General features: G+C 29.7%; 3 protein-coding genes across 6 annotated transcripts; all 3 read right to left on the minus strand.

The window, feature by feature from the left end:
- Positions 1-7,930: 7,930 nt before the first annotated feature.
- On the minus strand, positions 7,931-11,076 carry LOC114406810 (pentatricopeptide repeat-containing protein At2g22410, mitochondrial-like). The gene is made up of 2 exons (XM_028369641.1): positions 8,373-11,076; positions 7,931-8,166 (listed from the first exon to the last, which is right to left on the minus strand). Exon 1 carries the CDS (start codon positions 10,935-10,937, stop codon positions 8,928-8,930), a length of 2,010 nt encoding a protein of 669 aa, XP_028225442.1. The 5' UTR covers positions 10,938-11,076; the 3' UTR covers positions 7,931-8,166; positions 8,373-8,927.
- A 644-nt stretch (positions 11,077-11,720) lies between these two features.
- Positions 11,721-12,588, minus strand: LOC114406811 (histone H2AX-like). The gene is made up of 2 exons (XM_028369642.1): positions 12,288-12,588; positions 11,721-12,211 (listed from the first exon to the last, which is right to left on the minus strand). Exons 1-2 carry the CDS (start codon positions 12,495-12,497, stop codon positions 11,987-11,989), a joined length of 435 nt encoding a protein of 144 aa, XP_028225443.1. The 5' UTR covers positions 12,498-12,588; the 3' UTR covers positions 11,721-11,986.
- A 1,604-nt stretch (positions 12,589-14,192) lies between these two features.
- Positions 14,193-17,606, minus strand: LOC114406812 (coiled-coil domain-containing protein 115-like). Of its 4 annotated transcripts, none has more exons than XM_028369646.1 (8): positions 17,447-17,606; positions 16,608-16,866; positions 16,324-16,441; positions 16,026-16,136; positions 15,780-15,790; positions 15,565-15,652; positions 15,330-15,441; positions 14,193-14,634 (listed from the first exon to the last, which is right to left on the minus strand). In XM_028369646.1, the coding sequence occupies exons 2-7, from the start codon at positions 16,794-16,796 to the stop codon at positions 15,350-15,352; spliced, it is 609 nt and encodes a 202-aa protein (XP_028225447.1). In that variant the 5' UTR covers positions 16,797-16,866; positions 17,447-17,606; the 3' UTR covers positions 14,193-14,634; positions 15,330-15,349. The 4 variants fall into 4 exon arrangements, with proteins under 4 accessions (XP_028225447.1, XP_028225446.1, XP_028225444.1 ...); XM_028369645.1 differs by having other exon boundaries at positions 15,780-15,799; positions 16,608-16,813; positions 17,447-17,602; XM_028369643.1 differs by having other exon boundaries at positions 15,780-15,799; positions 17,447-17,600.
- Between the last annotated feature and the right edge of the window lie 1,775 nt (positions 17,607-19,381).

Raw genomic sequence — 19,381 nt, forward strand, 5'->3', positions numbered from 1 at the left:
TTAAATAAATATTTTGTTATAAATCATAAAATGATAAGACTAATTAAATATGAAATAAAATTTTGAAATTTTGTGTTTTTTAATAGTTTTTGGTTATTAATAAAGAATATATTTAATAAAGTGTGTTAGATAACGTGTTATTAGTATTTTTCATAGAGTTGAATATATCCTTAAATATTTAATATGTTTTCCAAATTGCAGGGTCAACTCAAATGTAAAACAATTACGTCCATAAAAAAAATATTATTTAGTATTAGTTTTTTTATAAAAAAAAAGAGGCATCATATATGTTGACAAGAAGGTCATGAATACTAAAAGAAAAGATCTATTAAAATAAAGTTTAAGCCTCACTCACAGATACAAACGTTGAGTCGAATTCATTTATTTGAGATAGTCTTTTTTTAAAAAGTATGATATAGCATTTTGAAAATCTATGATCTGAAACTTATATAATTTTTGTGTAGGTGCATAATCTGAAACTTATATATACTCATGATTTAGAAAAACAAAACATCAATAGCATATTATATATGTTTACTTAAAACTGTCATTCTATTGGCTTATAAATTCTTTTTAAAAAGAGAAAAATATTATATTTTTAACTAAATAAACAACTAACTTTTTTTTTTTACTTAAAATTATTAGTAAACAGGTCGTGGATGAATAGAGATGATAGATGCAAGCTAAACCATAACAGCAAAAATAGACTGTTTTTAATATTTTTTTAAAGTATCAATAGTTAAAAGTAACTTGTATCATAATATAAATTTGTTATCATAAACCTAAAAGATAATCTATATATTTAAAAATAACTTGTACCATAATATAAATTATTTATCATAAATCTAAAAATATTTATATGTTTATAAATATTATAAGATTACTTTTAATTGTTGATAATTTATTTTTAAAAAATATTAAAAATCAATTTAGAAATAAAAATGGTAGATTAAAAGTGATAAAAAATTAAGAAAATTTTCTAAATATATTATCATCGAAGAAAAACTCCTATATATATTATCGTTAAAGAATAGTTCTTAAAAAATGTTATATTATGATACAACTAAATTCAACGAAAAAATTCTTTAAAGATATTTTTTTCAGTTTTTCTCTGAAAAATATTCTTGAAAATTGAATTTAGTCGATTGGTGGTCAGCCTAGCTAGTTGTATAAAACAAATATATAAACGTTGTCATTCTCTGAAAAATGGTTCAATTGTCGTGAAGAATTCACGCAGCATGGCTAAGGGAGGAAAATAAGATTAAATAAAAAAAAAAAACTAGAGAACCATTGAAGTTTCCTCACAGATATTTTTATTAACTTCTCTAATATCTGTTGAAGGTTGTTTTGTTGAACAAATATATTTCCATAAAAGGATATAGATAATTTTCCGTCCTGATTCTTTCAATACGTCATCATTTATCATAGATCAATATATTACAATTTTTAGTATTTAATTCAATCTAAAATACATGTATTTATAATCCAACAAACTAAGAATATATATTAAATTAAAAAAGATGTTATAGGAAGAGGATAGAAGAGGAAGACGACATCAAAAGAGTAAGGTGTTATAGGAAGATAAAAAGGATATAAAAAGAAGAGTCATTGAAAAAGTATAAGAAAAAATAAATGATTAAAAATATTTCATTAAATATTTATAACTATTCTTATCTGTTACAAATTTTCACTAAATAAAAGTGTTTATAAGTTTTAACCCTCAATACATAATACAAATATAAAGTATAAATTATAATTATTTCTAATTGCTACAAATTTCCATTAAATATTTATCGTAAGTCATTAATCTCTGTCACTAATAATTTTGTCTTCAATTTTTATTAATCATGACTTTAATCTTTGATCTCTATCTTAAAAATTTTATTTTCAATCTTTTCCATCAATAATTTCAGTCTTGGATCTTCATCTTTTCATGATCAAATTATCAAATATTAATTGGTATTAAAGCTACAAAAAAATAAGTATTAAATAAAACCAAAGTATTTTATTACCTTTGAAATTATTTTAATAGATCAACATGTTATCCTTAAGATAATTTTAATTTTTCATTAAACATATCAACTGTAGTTAAAGTGTGAAAAACCTCTCGAATGATTCGGATTTTATGTGTTATCTGTACTACTGTGATGTAAGGACTTCGTGTAGGCTTACGATGGTTTTTTTTTTTTTTAAAAATGAATTGTATTAACAAATATTATCCTAAGAGTATATCTGTATATGAATTAATAAGTATTTGGTGTATTCCTTAAAAATAATATTTGTGTGTATCGTATTAAATTTTTTAATTCCTTTTAAAATAAAAATAAATAATTATTATAATTTTATATAATATATAATTAACACTTCTTTTCTCAATATTTAAATAATATTTTTGGAACGCTTATTGATATTTACTTTTCTAATAAGCGTAATTATTTTTTTAAACTATTTGAAAGAAAAACTAAGAAAGTATCTCTAAAATGAATTGGAAAAAAATAAGTACTACTATCTTACTTATCAAACAACTGTTTATCTGGTATTGATCACTCTTATTTCTTTTTCATGTAGTTAAGTCTTTTTTGAAGGGTTTTTTTGTATGATGACAAATTGACCATAAGAAAGATCAAATTTAAGTTCTTATATATTTATTTTACTCAACAAGATTAGAAATACATTCTTTTGACGCACTCTTTAATTTAAACAATTTTTTTAATTTATTAAAATTTATTGAAAATGGTAAAATTTTGTGAATTTAATATCATATTTAATTATTTTCTTTTTTAAATTTATTATTTTTATAAATCTTAATCAATGAAAAAAAGTGTTAAAAATGTATTTTTATTGTCTCTTTCCTCTCTAATTTCTATTATAGTATTATAGAATTTTTTTTCCCCAAAATAATCATCATTGTGTCAGTTTTAACTTTTGAACAAAATTTAAAATTGTCTTATGATTTCACTTTTTACTTTTTAGTGAGACATTTAAACATGCATGTATTTCAATTTTAGTCCTTAACAAATGTTATCGTGTTGAAAAACTTAATAATTCATTTATTAAAATTATAAAAAAAACAAGAATATTTTAACAAAATTATATCCTAATAAATATTATTTTCTTTAAATACTAATTTTTCATAGTCATCATCGAAAAACCTTAAACATCGTAATGAGGTTATGTTTTTAAGTTTTAATAAAAATGGTATTGTTGAACATTGGACATTTTGAGGTGACCACAGAAAGTTGACTTTGACACATGATTTCAATACGAATGGGGATTGGAATAGTGTAATATTAAATGACAAGTTGAAATTTGCTACTAGGGCCGGTCTACCCATACTGAACTCTTTTAATTTTAATTATGTATTAAAATTATATTTTTAGATTCTCAGTTTATCTTTAATTTTAAATTTAATTATTTTTAATAATTTAATTTATGAATTAAATTATTAGAAAATCAAATCCAAAACTCGAAATAAACTAGAAGACCAAATTTATAATTTTGCTTTTTTAAAATTATAAATATATGCATAATGCATGCAGGGATAGATTCAAAGAGAGGCAGCAGACATGTATGCCAGGCTGACCCTCCTATCGTTTGGACTTTATATGATTATATAAAGGCTTACTAGCAAATTATAATGAAAGACACATGTATACGTGTGATTCATGGCATATTATACCGAAATAATTGTTAACAAGAGTAAAAGACAAAAATAAATATCAGTTGTTTACTTTAGTCCAAGCAAGAACCATTCTTTATTTACAACTCCAATCAATTAAAAACTTGAGAGATATTAAAGTCTGTATAAGGTCGGTACGGTGACAAAATTACTACTATTATATATATATTTATAAACGTACACACATGCACAAGGACAGAGTCAACCCAAAATTATAGGGCCCAGGCCAACAATAAAAATTTCATCTATCAAATATATATTATTAAGTTCATAAATCTGTTAGAATATTAATTATATCAATAATCTGTCAAAACTTGTCTTATGTAGATCACATAAATCATGTAAAATTTAATTTACACTAAAATTGTCAGCATATTTTTTTTCAAAATAATTTTTTATCTAAAAAAAATCAGTATAAAAAATATTATTTTAACATACTGAATATAATTTGAAGTAAAGAAAAATAAGAAAATTGCATATGTTATTTTATTTTATATTCATGTCAAGAATATTCTTTTTTTTTCTCATCATCTAAGCTTCATTGTAATAAAAAAAACATACAATAGAAAATATATTTATACATAAAGAGGTAACAAATATAAAAAAAATATTATATAAAAATAGATACAAAATACTTAAATATTATTATTTCTAAAATTAGATTTCACTAAATTAAATATAAAAAATACCCTAACATTATAAATATCACCAACATTGAAAAGCGCACATTATTATATTTAATCACTTTTTTTAACAAAAAAAATGATTTTTTTAATGGTGAGACCATTGTTGTTTGATTATTGTGCATGTGAGATGAGACCGAAGAGTCATCTAAAACTTGGAACAAAAAATTAGTACAAGTTGTAATATTAAAGTCTTTAACAATAATCTATTGCAATCAAGTTTTTTCATGACAGTGTCAAAAGGGGACAAATAAGGCCGTATATTGTAGCTAATGATAATGTTTGGTACATTTTTGTTCTATGAAATTTTATAAACGTTCACACTGGGTTCATTTCATTTCCTATCTCTCAATGGATTGAAAACGAATAAAAAACGACAGGTAGATAGAATATTCACACAAATTATTCAACAATCTAGTCTTTTTATATTATGCAATTATTACATTAGTTGACAACATTTTGAAGAAATAATCATTACACTTTCTTTATTTTTTAAAATAATTGGTATCCTATGAATTATAGAATCTTTACTGTTTGAAATAGAATATTTTTGTGATAAAAATTATATATATACTTTTTTATCATTAGAAATAAAAAAATCAGTTTTAGTTTTATGTGTATAATCGTTAAATATTTTTGTAGAAGTTAAATATTTAAAAATCTCAAAGTAAAACAAATAAAGATCAGCCCACCTGTGGTAAATGTCTGGATTTGTCCCTGGATATATGTTAGTGTGACTTAACGTTATTAAGAGAAGTATTTATTATATTACTGAAGTTAGTGTTAGTTAAGTTGACACTAACCTTGTTGGGTTTAGCATTAGTTTAGCTAACGTAAAGCTCAAGTGTTATGACATTGAAGCTTTCTTCTTCTTCTCTCTAGTTTTATTAGGTACATGACATCTCTCTCTTAGTCTCTCATTGTACATATGTATTATGATATTTCATCTTCTCTCTGTTTTTGTGTTTCCGTTAACAAAGATCTATTGTCGGCATATTTATAAAATTGGGATAATTTTTTTAAAAATTACAGGATGGATTTTGAAGATATTATAAGATATGAGGGAGTCGAAGTCGTCTTTTAAAACTCAATTTTAGAACATGTAACTTATATATATATTTAAAATTGTGTTTTGAATCACAATTTTAGTATTTTTTTTAAATTACAGTTCTAAAGTTATGTTTTAAACGCGATTTACCTATACCTGTAGTATTTTTAAAGTCTATCCATTTTTGTATTTTTTTTTTAAAAATACCCGTTTTATAAATTTGCCTCTATTGTCACTGCAACCCCTAACATAAGTTCACCACTACCTATAAGAGTTCTCTACCTTAACACATATTTTAGAACTTTACATCATATTTTCTTTCATCTAGTTTTTTTCCTATTACAATGGAATTGCTTTTTTCAATTTGTTTCTTGGATCTAATATGTTTCCCGTATAATTAATGTTGCTTTATGAGTTGTGATTTATTTTTAGTCTAATTGCCTAAAATGTGTGGTTGCAAATAATTTGGCGCTTTTAGATATGGTTAATGGAATTTTATAATTCATGATTTGAATTCTATGATTCGATACGATTCAACTAGCTATAGATTCATTTCATAAGATGAATTTTAATAAATTTGTAGCTTATAATACATGAATGAATCTGTGCAATTTCATAACATTGATATGAATCACTCCATTCAACTAATTCTCATAAAAAAATTGAAAAGCCATTTAAGTTAAATTGTTAAATGAAAAGGAATTGAAAAATAACTTATGATCATATCCTGTTTGATTATTCCACCGCTTTATTTGTCATCCGTTCATTCAATGCATGCGTTTCATTTGGGTATTTCATTGTTTCATTTCCATTTTTTCTAAAATAAAGGTTTCACAAGCTCAAATACAACTCATAATTTTGTTTCATAAGGTTTATGGTTAAGGTTTTTAATCTCTTTCTAGTTTAAAATTATTTCATTGAACTTTATATTCATCTAAATGATGTATTTGGATTTTGGAGTAATTTTTCACAATCACATAATCTTATGATTTGGTTTAAATTATGATTCACAATTAAAGATTAGCATAGTAATCAATTGAATTAACTTTTGTTTTTAGAGTTTTTTATTTGAGTTTTTTAAATTGTCATCTATGTTGTGTGGTGACAAAATGAAGATTTGTTTCTTCAAACTCAATGGTTATGTGCATGTTTGGTTTATACTTGAAATTATTGTGACACACATTTCAATGTAAATCCAACAAATATATACAAAATGAAAAAAAAAATCCTAATGCTTTGACAAAATTACTTTTGTCTTAAAAATAATTTTTCATCAGATTTTTAAACATGCATTATGTTTGTGTTGTTGTAAGTTATTAGGGATCCTATGCCATAGTGTTGGACCAAATATGGTTCTTCCCAATTAGAACTCACTTTTTTCTCTCTTGTAAAAAACAATGGCAAACAAATGATAGAATAAATTGCATTTAACTGCACTTTGCTTTCTTGTTAGTCTTGATATTATTTGGTGTGATGATTTACATTGGCATTGGGTTTTAAGTGTGGTTATAGAACCATAAGGCCGTTAAATTGAGATATGTATAGTTCTATCCTAAAGTATTCCCCTAGCTTTGCGTTTAAATGTTGAAGCACAATTACTGCTATAGAGATCATCCTGAAAAGATCAAGATCACTGAAGATCAAAATGGTCCCATAAAACTTAACAAAATATAATTATCATATTTTTTATATATTTTGAAAATAAAAAAATTTCATTCTTTCAAAAATTAAATTATCATCAAGTTTTATATTCAGTGATCAAAATAATCATTTATCTATTACATTTTACGTATGCATATTATTGAGATATTTCCTCGAATCTTAAATATATAAAAAAACAAATTCACACTAGTTAAAAAAATTAGTTAGCATTATTTAATTGTGTCAATCTTATTTACAAAAACACTTTTTAAACTATCATTCATTAAAAACTTAATATAAAAAAAATAACCATCGAAAATAAAACTGAAAGATATTGAGATAGTTCATTAAATATAATTAAATTAGTTGAATATGAAGTTGTTTTTTCTTATATTCGAGCTCTGTACAAGTATTTTTGAACATTATATGATGACCTACTTCCTGAGAATTTTCAAAAAAAAAAAAAAAAAAGCCTTCAACACCATTAGCCACGAAGATTGAATCCAATTTCTCACTCTAAATTTTTTCTTTTATCTGTCTCCTATGTCCAGCACTATGAATATCAGTATATCACTATTCACTACTCCTACCTCACATTCGCGGCCATCGAGATCTTCAAAGCACAAGTTTCGTACGATAACTCACTCTTTCGAAGAATCACAGAAAATGAGTTGTCCTACAACTACAACAAAGTGTGTCTGTGTGTGCGCACTCTTTCAGATTAGGAGAGGTGAGCAAATATGAAGCACAAGCTCTAACACATATGTTCCCACACGTCTAATGTCTAAAATATAAGAAACAAGGAGTTAAGAACACCACTTACAACCAAAAAGAGAGACATTAATAAAATAAAATATAAGTAACATATAACAAAATAACTAAATTGATAGTATATTTATCTTTTTTAAAACAAAATGAGTTTTGTTCTGTAAATGTGTAAGCTTAAGTGTCCAAATCAACAAAAAATAATTTTTTAATTGAGCACCTAAGAAGTGTAGTAAGTGTTTAAGTGTGTCAATGTTGAAAACGTGTCCCACATGTCAAGAGTTGTCCGTGCCTCATAGGTGAGCAACAAAGGTATGGTCCCGTCGAGGGTGTTGGAACAAAGGCTTATCCTGCGAATTGACAATGAATATTATGATTCCTTTTATAGTAAATAGATGCATAGTGGTGTGGACTCGATATTTAGCCAACTTCTATAATATGAATGATTTAAACCTGAAAAATAATTGCAGTAAGGAAAATTCTCGCTAGAGAAAGAAAGAATTAGTTTCTTAAAGATTGTAGGAATATCTTCTAAGATGAAAGATATGTTACGTACCAGTTAAACGAATAAGACACTTTGAAGCAAATTCACCTTGCACGAAGCCAGTTGCCAAGTAAACACTTCCTACCAAGAATGATGGCCACAACCACGAGAAAATCCTTTCTCAAATTCTCCTACAAAAGTCACTCTCAAGAAAGATGGTTTCTAGTCTGAGAATCCAGGTGGCAAAAAGATGCACTAACTGCACAGTCTGTACTTAATTGTCTGAACCGATATAACTCCATTGGCCCATGTTAACAATCCATATCCAGTAGAACCTGTGAAAGAAGCTAATAGCTCTATGCCTGTAATATGAAGTTTAAGCCAAATAGCCTGCCGAAGGTTCCCAGAGATGAGAACAGGAATATATACATAACATTATCTGCAGTAACTAGCCAGCCACCATTCAATACCAATACGAGTACAATTCTTTTGTACTTCAAGCAACTATCGGACATAGCAGGAGACTGCACCATTCCCCGTCCATTTTCCCATCAGATCCATTGCAGGTTTCCAATTTCAGGTTTTCCTGGAATGTCATGGAGAGAGATAGGGGTCCCCCATTGAAGACTACAACTCACAGTCACAGTCTTCCAATTTTGACAACAAAAATATTGCATCCAGTACTTTATAGATCTCCTCAGATTGGGTGTGTGATTCATCTGCCACCAAAAACTCTTTAAATTCACCATCTATCTCTATTAAGCTATGACCAGGAGTCTTCTTCACACCCTTGTCTCTCATCAAACTCCGCACCCTCCTTACATCACCCCATTTTCTCTCATTAGCACAAATATTTGCCAGCTGCACATAAATGCCACTGTCTTCTGGATCCAAGCTTAGAAGATTAAGAGCAGACAATCTGGCCAGCTCAACATTACCGTGCATTCTACAAGCACTTAGAAGGGCACCCCAAGCTGCCTCACAAGGTTGCATTGGCATGTTTGTTATCAACTTGTAAGCTTCTTCCAGGAGCCCAGTTCTACCTAGTAGATCAATCATGCAAGCATAATGTTCCTTTTTGGGTTTTATTCCATAGTTTCTTTCCATGGCATCAAAGTATTCTTGACCTTCTGAAACCAAACCACCATGACTGCAAGCTGTCAACAAACTAACAAACGTAATATCATCCGGGTTGAATTCCATACACCTCATCTGATCAAAAACTTCAACAGCTTGCTTTGCTTGACCATTGGCAGCATACCCTGCAATCATAGAATTCCAAGAAACCAAGTTTCTCTCCGACATTGTACTGAAGACTTCTGCAGCTTTATCTATGTTTCCACATTTGGCATACATATCTATAATGGCATTTGCCAAAGTAGCACTAAGTGGCATTATTTTTCCATCAACAAAATATTGATGAATCCAGCAACCCAAACTCAAGCAACTCAGCTGGCCACAAGCAGAGAGCACACTCACTAAGGTGTGCTCAACCGGAACAAAACCTGCCCCAAGCATTTCGTGAAACAATTTTAATGATTCCTCAGGTTTGTCATTCTGAGAATACCCCGCAATCATCGCACTCCAGCAGACCACATTTTTCCGAGGAGTTTGATCGAAAAACCTCCTTGCAGACTCCAAGTAACCGCTTTTAGCATACCCATTAACCATGCTAGTCCACGAAATTACATCCCTAGTTTCCATTCTGTCAAAAAGCTCCCTAGCAGCAATCAAACTACCACATTTCACATACATATCCAACAAGGCATTGTGTAAACTCAAACCCCACCTCATATTCTTCTTCTCCATAATCTCATGAATGTATTTCCCCATACCAAGGTCACCCTTCTGAGAGCAAGCCGAAAGCACCGCAATCAACGTGACCTCATTGGGCTCAACATCACCGTCCAACATCAAATTAAACATCTCCATAGCCGCATCTGAACAGTTAGACGCCGCATACCCATCAATCATCGTGGTCCAAGTAACAACATCCATAGCAGACATTTCATCAAACACCCAGCGCGCGTGCTTCAACCAACCACGATCAGCATAAAAGTTCACCAACCCATTTCGCACAAGCAACTCAGAATCAAACCCCGTTTTCCGAGCAACGGAATGCACGGATTCCCCCTGGGAGGGCTCCGAGAAGAGCTCGCAGGCCTTGAGCGCGAAAACGAAGGTTCTTGCGTCCAAGGGAACGCGTCCTCGAAGCATGTGGAGAAAGAAGGAGAATGCCGTGGAGGGAATTCGCGCTTTGTTGTAGCCTCGGATCATGGTGTACCACATGAAGGTGTTGGGTTCGGGTATACGGCGGAAGAGACGATGGGCGTAGCGGATGTCGCCGGCGTCGGCGAGGGCGCAGAAAGCGAGGACTCTGCTGAGGGGGAAGGTGTCGTTGATGAGGCCGGTGAGAGTCATGCGTGCTTGAATCTGACGCAGTTGGTGCATGGAGGAACATGATTCCATTACCACAAGGGTTGGGTGTGTGATTATCACGTTGGTTTTGGAGTTCCATTTGGTTTGGTTTGTGGAAACCGACGCAGAGGATGGTGGTTTATGGTGTCGAAGATGATGCCGCGGTTGGGGTTTTGGGGTAGAAAGTAGAGAATGGGGAACGAGAAACGATTTTTTCATATGCCGCCAGCAATGATATCCGAAATTGCTTGGATTTTGAGCTGAATATTTGCTACAGTTTTTCTCTGAAAAGGAAGGAGTTCACTATTGTTCGAAACTGATTTGGAGGCAATGAATTGTCAAGTTTGACAACAAATGCTATTAGTTTTAAGTTTCTGGTGATAAAAATAACATAAGGAACGATAGTAACAACAAAAACTAAGTATGAGGGTAGAACTGTACTTAAAAAAAAAATGAAGAATACGACTCTATGACCATGATTTTCTTTAGAGTAATAGCCATCAACACTTTAGTTTTAAATGCAATATTAATATTTTCAATTCATTTTTTTCTTCAGCTTCCTATCACATTAAAAAAAAATCATAAACTAATTATACACTATCAATTTAATCACAAATCATCATTAATATAATTTTTAAAATAATTACAGTAAAAATCAACAATTTTATGATTTAAAATCAACAATTTATGATTTATAATAAAATATAATCAAATAATAATGTAATATTTGACACTATCAATATATATTTTTGTTAAAAAAACTTATTATATATTTTTTTACTCTCTTTCTAAGAAGTTGGGGTGTTCATTAAAATCCACCCTGCTACAACAATAACCGCTGAATTCAAGCAAATAATTTTAGTTGCCCTTGTCATAACTATAAGATAGCCATACTTAGTAGACGAGTTTCTAAGTTCCAAAAAGCAACGGATATTAAAGATTGGGGGTTTGCATTGAGATGATAACACCTATCGTCAATAAACTTGGTGCAGAGCCATTTAAAACGAAAACCATCAACACATGATATCATCAACCATCAACAGCACCTTCAACATAAACACCACACTAAAATTATGCCCAAACACACAAATAAAAAGAGAATAGATATCTCAATTCACGAGAAACTCAAATAAATGAAAACTATGCAGGAACCATGTTAGAAAACAACTAATTATTTTCAAATGTTAAAGGACTATACATCATCCAATGTCAATCCTAATCTTACTATATAAGCCAACCAACTACATACGAACACAAGAGTCTTAAATCTAAAACTCCTGACTAGCAGATCCAATCTCGGTCTTCCCCTTGCCAGCGACCTTCTTGGGCAACAAATTCTGGTGAATGTTAGGCAGAACACCACCGTTGGCAATGGTCACAGATCCCATCAGCTTGCTCAACTCCTCGTCGTTCCTAACCGCCAGTTGAATGTGCCTCGGAACGATCCTCGTCTTCTTGTTGTCCCTCGCAGCGTTCCCCGCAAGCTCCAAAACCTAAAGCCCCAAAACACATTAAGGTCACAATACACAAAAAAGACAAATCGAAAATTAAAGGAAGAAAATGACGAACCTCGGCAGCGAGGTATTCGAGAACCGCGGAGAGATAAACAGGGGAACCGGAGCCAACGCGCTGGGCGTAGCGACCGGCCTTGAGGTAGCGAGCGACACGGCCGACGGGAAACTGAAGGCCAGCTTTGGAGGAACGGGAAACGGACTTTGAAGTCTTCGGTTTCCCTCTTCCACCTTTCTTCTCTGTGGCTGCTGCCTCTGTGGAACTCATCGTCGTTGATTTCGAAATAGAACCCAGGGAAGACAGAGTTTGAACTTTGGTTTCAAAGAATAGAGAGAGATCGCGTTGTGGAATTGTTGTGAGGAGCGTAAGGTTTGTTTTTGTTTATATAGAGCGTGAGCATTGGCTGTGATTGGGTGATCAGGGTTGTTTCGGATCGCCAGCGTGGCAGCCTCGCAGTTTGAGTTTTGAGTTTGCGCGTTCGAGCGGGAAACCAATTATTTTCGGATATTTTACCTTTTAAGTTTCAGGTGTTCTTTACTTTCGTTTCGTGAGTGGTTCTTTTTTATATATAAGTAAATAAATAATAATAATAATTATAGAGAAAAAAAGATTATACATTAACACGCTTAAAGTCATCTAAAAGTAATTTGTATTTAAATGACAGTAAAAAATTAAACCTATAAAGTGAATTCGAATCTGATTAATCACAAATCTAAATTTGACCAGACTAACTAAAACAAGAGTTTCACAGTCTTAATAAAAATTCAACTCGATTCACTTAGTCTGCAGGTTAAACGATTCAAGTTAGATTGACCCACCTAACTTGCTTAATCCATTAAAAATATAATATTATTATTATTTTTTATAAGGAAAATATTGTTATTTACTTAAGAATTAGGATAACTATAATTTCATTTTTACATTTTAGAATTTGAATGATGAAATTTAGAATTAAATATTCGGATTTTTTATTACACTGATAAAAAAAATTGATCAAATACAAAACTAATAAGTAATAATTATGATTGTGCTATTTCCAAGTGATATAACTGCAAAATAACGAATAATATGACCACTTAGTTTAAATATCATATATTTAAGATCATCTTTTACATTGAGGGAATGTTCGGTAGGAGAAAAGTTTTTACTTGCCCATAAATCATGATTTGGAAAATTTAGTTTTTTTATATTTTATATGTATTTTAAGAAAAAATGTTGCTAGAAAATTATGTTTCTAGGAATGATTTTTTCCAACTTTCCAGCAAAAATATTGCCATAGGGGTCGAGAATCCTTTTTTTTGGGGGGGACGGCAAAAAGGATATTTCATTAACTGGTACCAGTGGTACCCTTCAATAACAAGGCATTACAAAACCCTGCACTGCTTTAATCTCAGCATCACCCCCTTATCCTATAATAGACTAGATTTTATACAAATAAATCAAGGCAAACATAATCCCTATTTGCCATTATAACAACAGCCTTCCGAGAAATCATTAACTAAGTTTTAATTACATAAAAAGATAATATTACCTCTTTTTTTCAAACACAAATTATCGTTAAACTAGGTTTATCTTATCCAAAAAAATTAATCTCCATTGTTGTTGCAGTCGTTCACATGATTCAACTACTTTATTATCTAAGTTCGGCTCATTATTTTATGTTTTGCATTATTTTGTAATTGTTAAAAAATCATTTTGAAACTAGTTTTGGACAATTTTCTTTTGCAAATGTTTTTTTTTCACTTATAATTTATTTAAATCTTGTAATTAATTTAGGTTAGTGTAGAAAACAACTTCTAAAAATGAGAAAATGAAAAATAAACCATGCATATTTTCTAGTTTTTCAAATAAAAACTTCTGAAAAATAAAAACAGATAGAAAATATTTACTCAAACCAAACGCTCCCTTTAATTTTTACGATACATACAATGACTAATCAAAGTATTTTAACTATTCCTGACAAACATAATTTTAGGATATAAAAAATAAAATAAAATAAAAACTTATCCCCTGACAAAACTAAACTCATTATAGTCCTAAACACTCAAATAGGGGTTCTTTTTAGAATGATAATATTTTCATTAGTAAATTAATTCAGTCAACCAAAATGAATCCTTTGTATTGGCTTCCGGCCATATATGTGGCAGAGAAAGGTTACGCCCCTTCGGCATGCGCAAAACTAAACGCCTGCGTTGGGTAAAAGTAAAACCCTTCCCCCTCACTATAACCAATGTTCATGTATTTGTATTTTGTAACCAATATAAAAATGAAATAAGCATAATGAGGAAGATGTTCACTGTCTTCTGATGATGCATCAATAAATAGAATAGAACACCAAAATCATTGAATGCTGGATCCTCAATACTCCAATCAGATTGTCCACATGCGACGCATTTCGAGCAGCCTGTATTAGAAATTAATCACCAAGTGGGAAAAAAAAACACTCACCTTCATTAGTTCCTCATAAAATCAATAGCATATTCCAAAGCGTTTGCTTTTACTTTTCTTTGCCTCTGTCCTCTCACCTTTACTCCTTTAGGTGGAGGGAAAGATGAGAGAGTTTTTTTTAGGAAAATAATGATATCCCTTGTGATTGTCAGCTTGTCAACCGCAGTAATTTATTATTTGACACTAACACCCGCAAGGTGTTTGAAACAGAAGATATTAACATTTAGTGGAGAATACATTTATAATACATTTTGATATTGAGGTATAATTTTTTTTACATTTAAAATATAGACACCTGGTGTTATATAATGGCATACCTAGTTCATATAGAAAAGACCAATTTTGTTTAATTTTAAACAAAGTGGTCTCAATGTCAAATAAAAAAAGGGAGTAAAAATTAAAACTAAAACACCTTGTATCACAGGGAATTAAAGTATAATTCATCCATGCATGCTTCAGTGTGTCACATTTGTTTTCATCTTTGTTCATGATATATGTCACGCAAATAATATCTGACATGTCTATACAAATAAAACACCCTAGTCTTGATATGCAATTGAAATAAATGGATCCCCAAAACCATTGTATTTTTGTGCAACCAAAAAAATGGAGTATAAGAGAGAGAGAGCAAATAAGGTTATATAACTATACCTGAAGGAGCTGGTACTTTTTTATTCTTTGGTATCTTCCACCTTTTGAAGTTGGTGAAAAGAATATAATAATGACTTTTGCAAATTAGCTATTTCTATGAGTGTCTCTAGTGCTGCAAAGAATTTCAATTGATAGAATGTGATATATCTTCTATGAGTATAAAATATAAAAGATGACTAAAACCACATGTACAAAGGAAGCAAAGGTAATTAAGATCTTGAGTTCTGTTACCCACCTTTCTCAAATGACAGCTGGGAGGCTCGAAGCTTTGGGGAAATTAAAACTCCAAAAACTGACAAGGACTTGGATCGCTCATTTTGAACCTATAAAAAGCACTAACAAAATTTATAAATATAATTTATTCACCATATATCAGATCCAATCCAATTCTATTTGTAATGCTTAATATATGTTAATGAGAGGAAGTGATAACATTTGTGGAATACTTACTTCAGCATTATCTGCAAGTCCTGATGAGTTCTTAGCCATGGTCACCTCAGCAGTTCGTACAACCAAACATATAATAAAATGAGAAATAGCTAACATGCATTGCTACTTAAAGCATATAGCAACAGAATCAAATAAAAAATGAACTCAAAGTTGGCTCTAATGTGCATGTTTAATTTTGGGATTTACCCTAATATCCAGTTTAAATTACAAACCATAATTTGATGCATAGGGATAAGAAAACCATACCAGAAGATTTCACACTACTACTATCTTGTGACTGCACATTCTCATCTTCTAACTGAGTACTTTCATGTTCAGAGGATACCCATTTATGCAACATGAAGCGTGGCTGTGTACCTATTGAGTGAAGTGCAATAGTTCATATTTTAAAAGAGGTTTCATCTAAATTGATACAAGAACCCGTTACAGAAAGGCTTAATAAAAATAAAAGTTAAAGCATGCTAGCACACCGGGGTTGAGAACAGGACACAAATAGAAATAACCAGTTGCAACCATGCCCTTTAGTATAAAGCTCAAATTTTACCATCATAGTTGGTTATCTTCAATGTTGTAGCGGCTGAATGCAATTTCAGGTCCAATAAAGAACTATTAATGCGAGAAGCACCCATGGAATGTCGAGCACTAGCTAAGTCAAACCATCCCTGTTAATAAATTAAAAATGGTTACCAAAAAGACATATCAAGGTCGTATCAAGGTTTTTGGTTGCCAAGGTAGAGGGTCAACTACAGAATGGACGAAGAAGAACAGTATCAGAAATGGATAGAGAAGAAAAGTAAATTTCTTGTATCAAAAGGGTTTTGCATTTACCTGTCGAAGGGTGGAGGACACTACATCAAAGAGGGATAGGTAGTTATCCATTGAATCCATAAATTGCAATACAAGTTTCTCTTCGGCTCCAGGTTGTTGGCATTGATGCTGCAGCTGTTGATCTTCTCCATCCAGTTCCTGTGTCTGTGGTTCTTCACCACTTCTAGAACATTGATGCTCTTCTTCCATGGAACTTGATGTCGTTTCTGATTTAAGGCAATTAGTCACTTTACTTCACCACAGAATTCTTCCACTAACCCTTCATAAATATCACATCTGAACTTATAAATTCACAATTATCTATTTTTCTATTGTAAGTTAATTATATTGTCCTTTCTAATCATGTAGAGTGTTTCTTAATCTTTTTTTCTGCATCAGAAAACTCCGTTAGGTTTACATCTGATCTTATATTGACAGCAGCTAATTTCTAACAATTAGCTAGTGGCTCTAGTCTAGTCGCAATAAAAAGCTAGCTTAAGTTCCAGGTCATGCTTGCATCCAATTATTGTTAAATAAACTTATCACCCCATTTTGCTTTTTGATCAATGATTAAGAACAATTATTAAGAGCACAAGCATTGGTGAGAGTGAAATTAGAATTAAGAGTTCAGACTAAACCAGTAAGGGAAGGAAGACATTTCGTCAAACACGTTGTAAGCAACGTAATTTCACAGAGCTAACCATGAAATATCATCTCTCGCGACATTTTCACCAAGACCGGTTACCTCATCAATTTAAATAACATCGTGGAAAATGAAACAAGTATCAAACACTTTTTTAATTTTAACCGCCGAGCATATAAAGAACGCGCGAGAAAAGAAAAATAAAACAGAGAGTTACCAGATAGTGAAGAGATTTAGAAGCTTCTTATTTATATTGGGTCCTGTGAGACTGAGACGAAGGATGAGGATGATCTGAGTGAGTCTCGTGGGAGAAATGAAACGATTCGGGAAGGAGAAGGAGAAGGAAAAGAAAATAGAGAAAGACTTGGCTACACACGGCCAGTGAAATTTTGCCACCACATTAAAACACCGTAAAAATATAATATTAATATAAATTTTAACAAAAAAATAATTTTAAATTTTAAATTTTATTCTTATTAAATTTATTATATTTTTATGATCTTATATATTATTTTTTAATATATAATATATAAAATTAAATCCTATTTTCACATTAATATGTATATTTATATAATTTTTATTTTTATTTTATATATTATATTTATCTTTTGACATAATGCTTGATATTTATTGTAATATAGATCAAAAAAAATAATGTCAATAAATCGCATACATAAATATTTAAAAAAATAAAAAATACTATTATTTTATTTAATTACATATCTTTATTATATAATTTAATTTTTAAAAAAATTACATACTTAATTAAATAAATTTAAATATAAATAAGAAATTAATATTATAATAAATAATACAAATATCTTAGCATGGGTAAAAGAATAATGTCATTAAATCACATATATAAATATTTTAAAAGATATAAAATGTTATTATTTTATGAAATTATGATAAATATAAAAGAAATATACAATAAAAATAAAATTTATATTATATCATTGCATTATAAAATAATTTTTGAATAATGTGATAAAAATGCATAAAATTGTAAAAATATAATATATAAAATAAAAATAAAGCTTATATAAGTATATATTTTAATTTATTTGAAAATAGAATTTAATATTACATATTATATTTTAAAATAATATATAAGATTATAAAAATGTAATAAAATTTTAAAAAATAAAGCTTAAATTTTAAACTATTTTCACATAAAACTTATATTAATATTATATTTTACACTAAAAATTCAAATGGTTAGGTGGGTGTAGTAATAAAGGAGTGTGTCATTCATTTCTTGAGTAATTTTTTAAGTTCTTATTTTTTAAGAAAATATTTTTCAACTTTCTAGTATAGCCAATGGTTAAAATCAACTATGGGGACAAAGATAGTGAATTTTTAAATATAAGGAGACTCAAATAGTGAATTAAAAAAATTATTAATTGTTCATAATTGTACAAGGAGTGACGTTGATAACAACTAATTATGAGTATATTATAGAATTAAATTATATAGAAATTTGTAATTTTTCTCTCCTATGTTCTTCCCTTTTGAATAAATAATTGTTAAATTAATATCATTTAAGTTTTTATGCAAAGAACATTAAAAATGATAAATTTATGATATTTAGTAAGTAAAATAAAACAAAAAAGGCAGGATAATTCAAGAAAATAAACTAAGTAAGGAAAGCACGGCTAATTAAGAAAAACATAAAGTAAAGGTGGAAGACAAATGGTAGAAGAAATAGAAGCAAGCATTAAGATTCATTTCTTTCTTTCATCCCCTTTCTTATCTTCTTTCTCTTTACTAAATATTTCCCTCTAGTAATTATAAAACCTTTATGACAATGAGAGGTTAAACCCTCTTTGTTGGAAACTTGGCAACCAATTATTCTTAATGTAATTTATCTTCCTATCTATTTATGAATATTACATTTGCATAATTTTTTCTTATGATTAATATTATTGTTTGTGGCTTGATCACTCATTTGCATGATAAGTTTTAGAGGTAGCGTTGGGAAACGTTATTTACTAACAAAACTAAGAAATGATATCGAAATAAAGTCATCACTAAGGATAAGTTAATATTTGTTTAGTCTGTTATACATTTTTATTCTTAGTGCAAATTACTATTTTAGTTCTACAAAGGATTTTGAAAGAAAAAATAGATAAATTATGCTCTTTCATGTGGG

The sequence above is a fragment of the Glycine soja genome, chromosome 3, assembly GCF_004193775.1.
Source record: "Glycine soja cultivar W05 chromosome 3, ASM419377v2, whole genome shotgun sequence".
Classification (NCBI taxonomy): Eukaryota; Viridiplantae; Streptophyta; class Magnoliopsida; order Fabales; family Fabaceae; genus Glycine; species Glycine soja.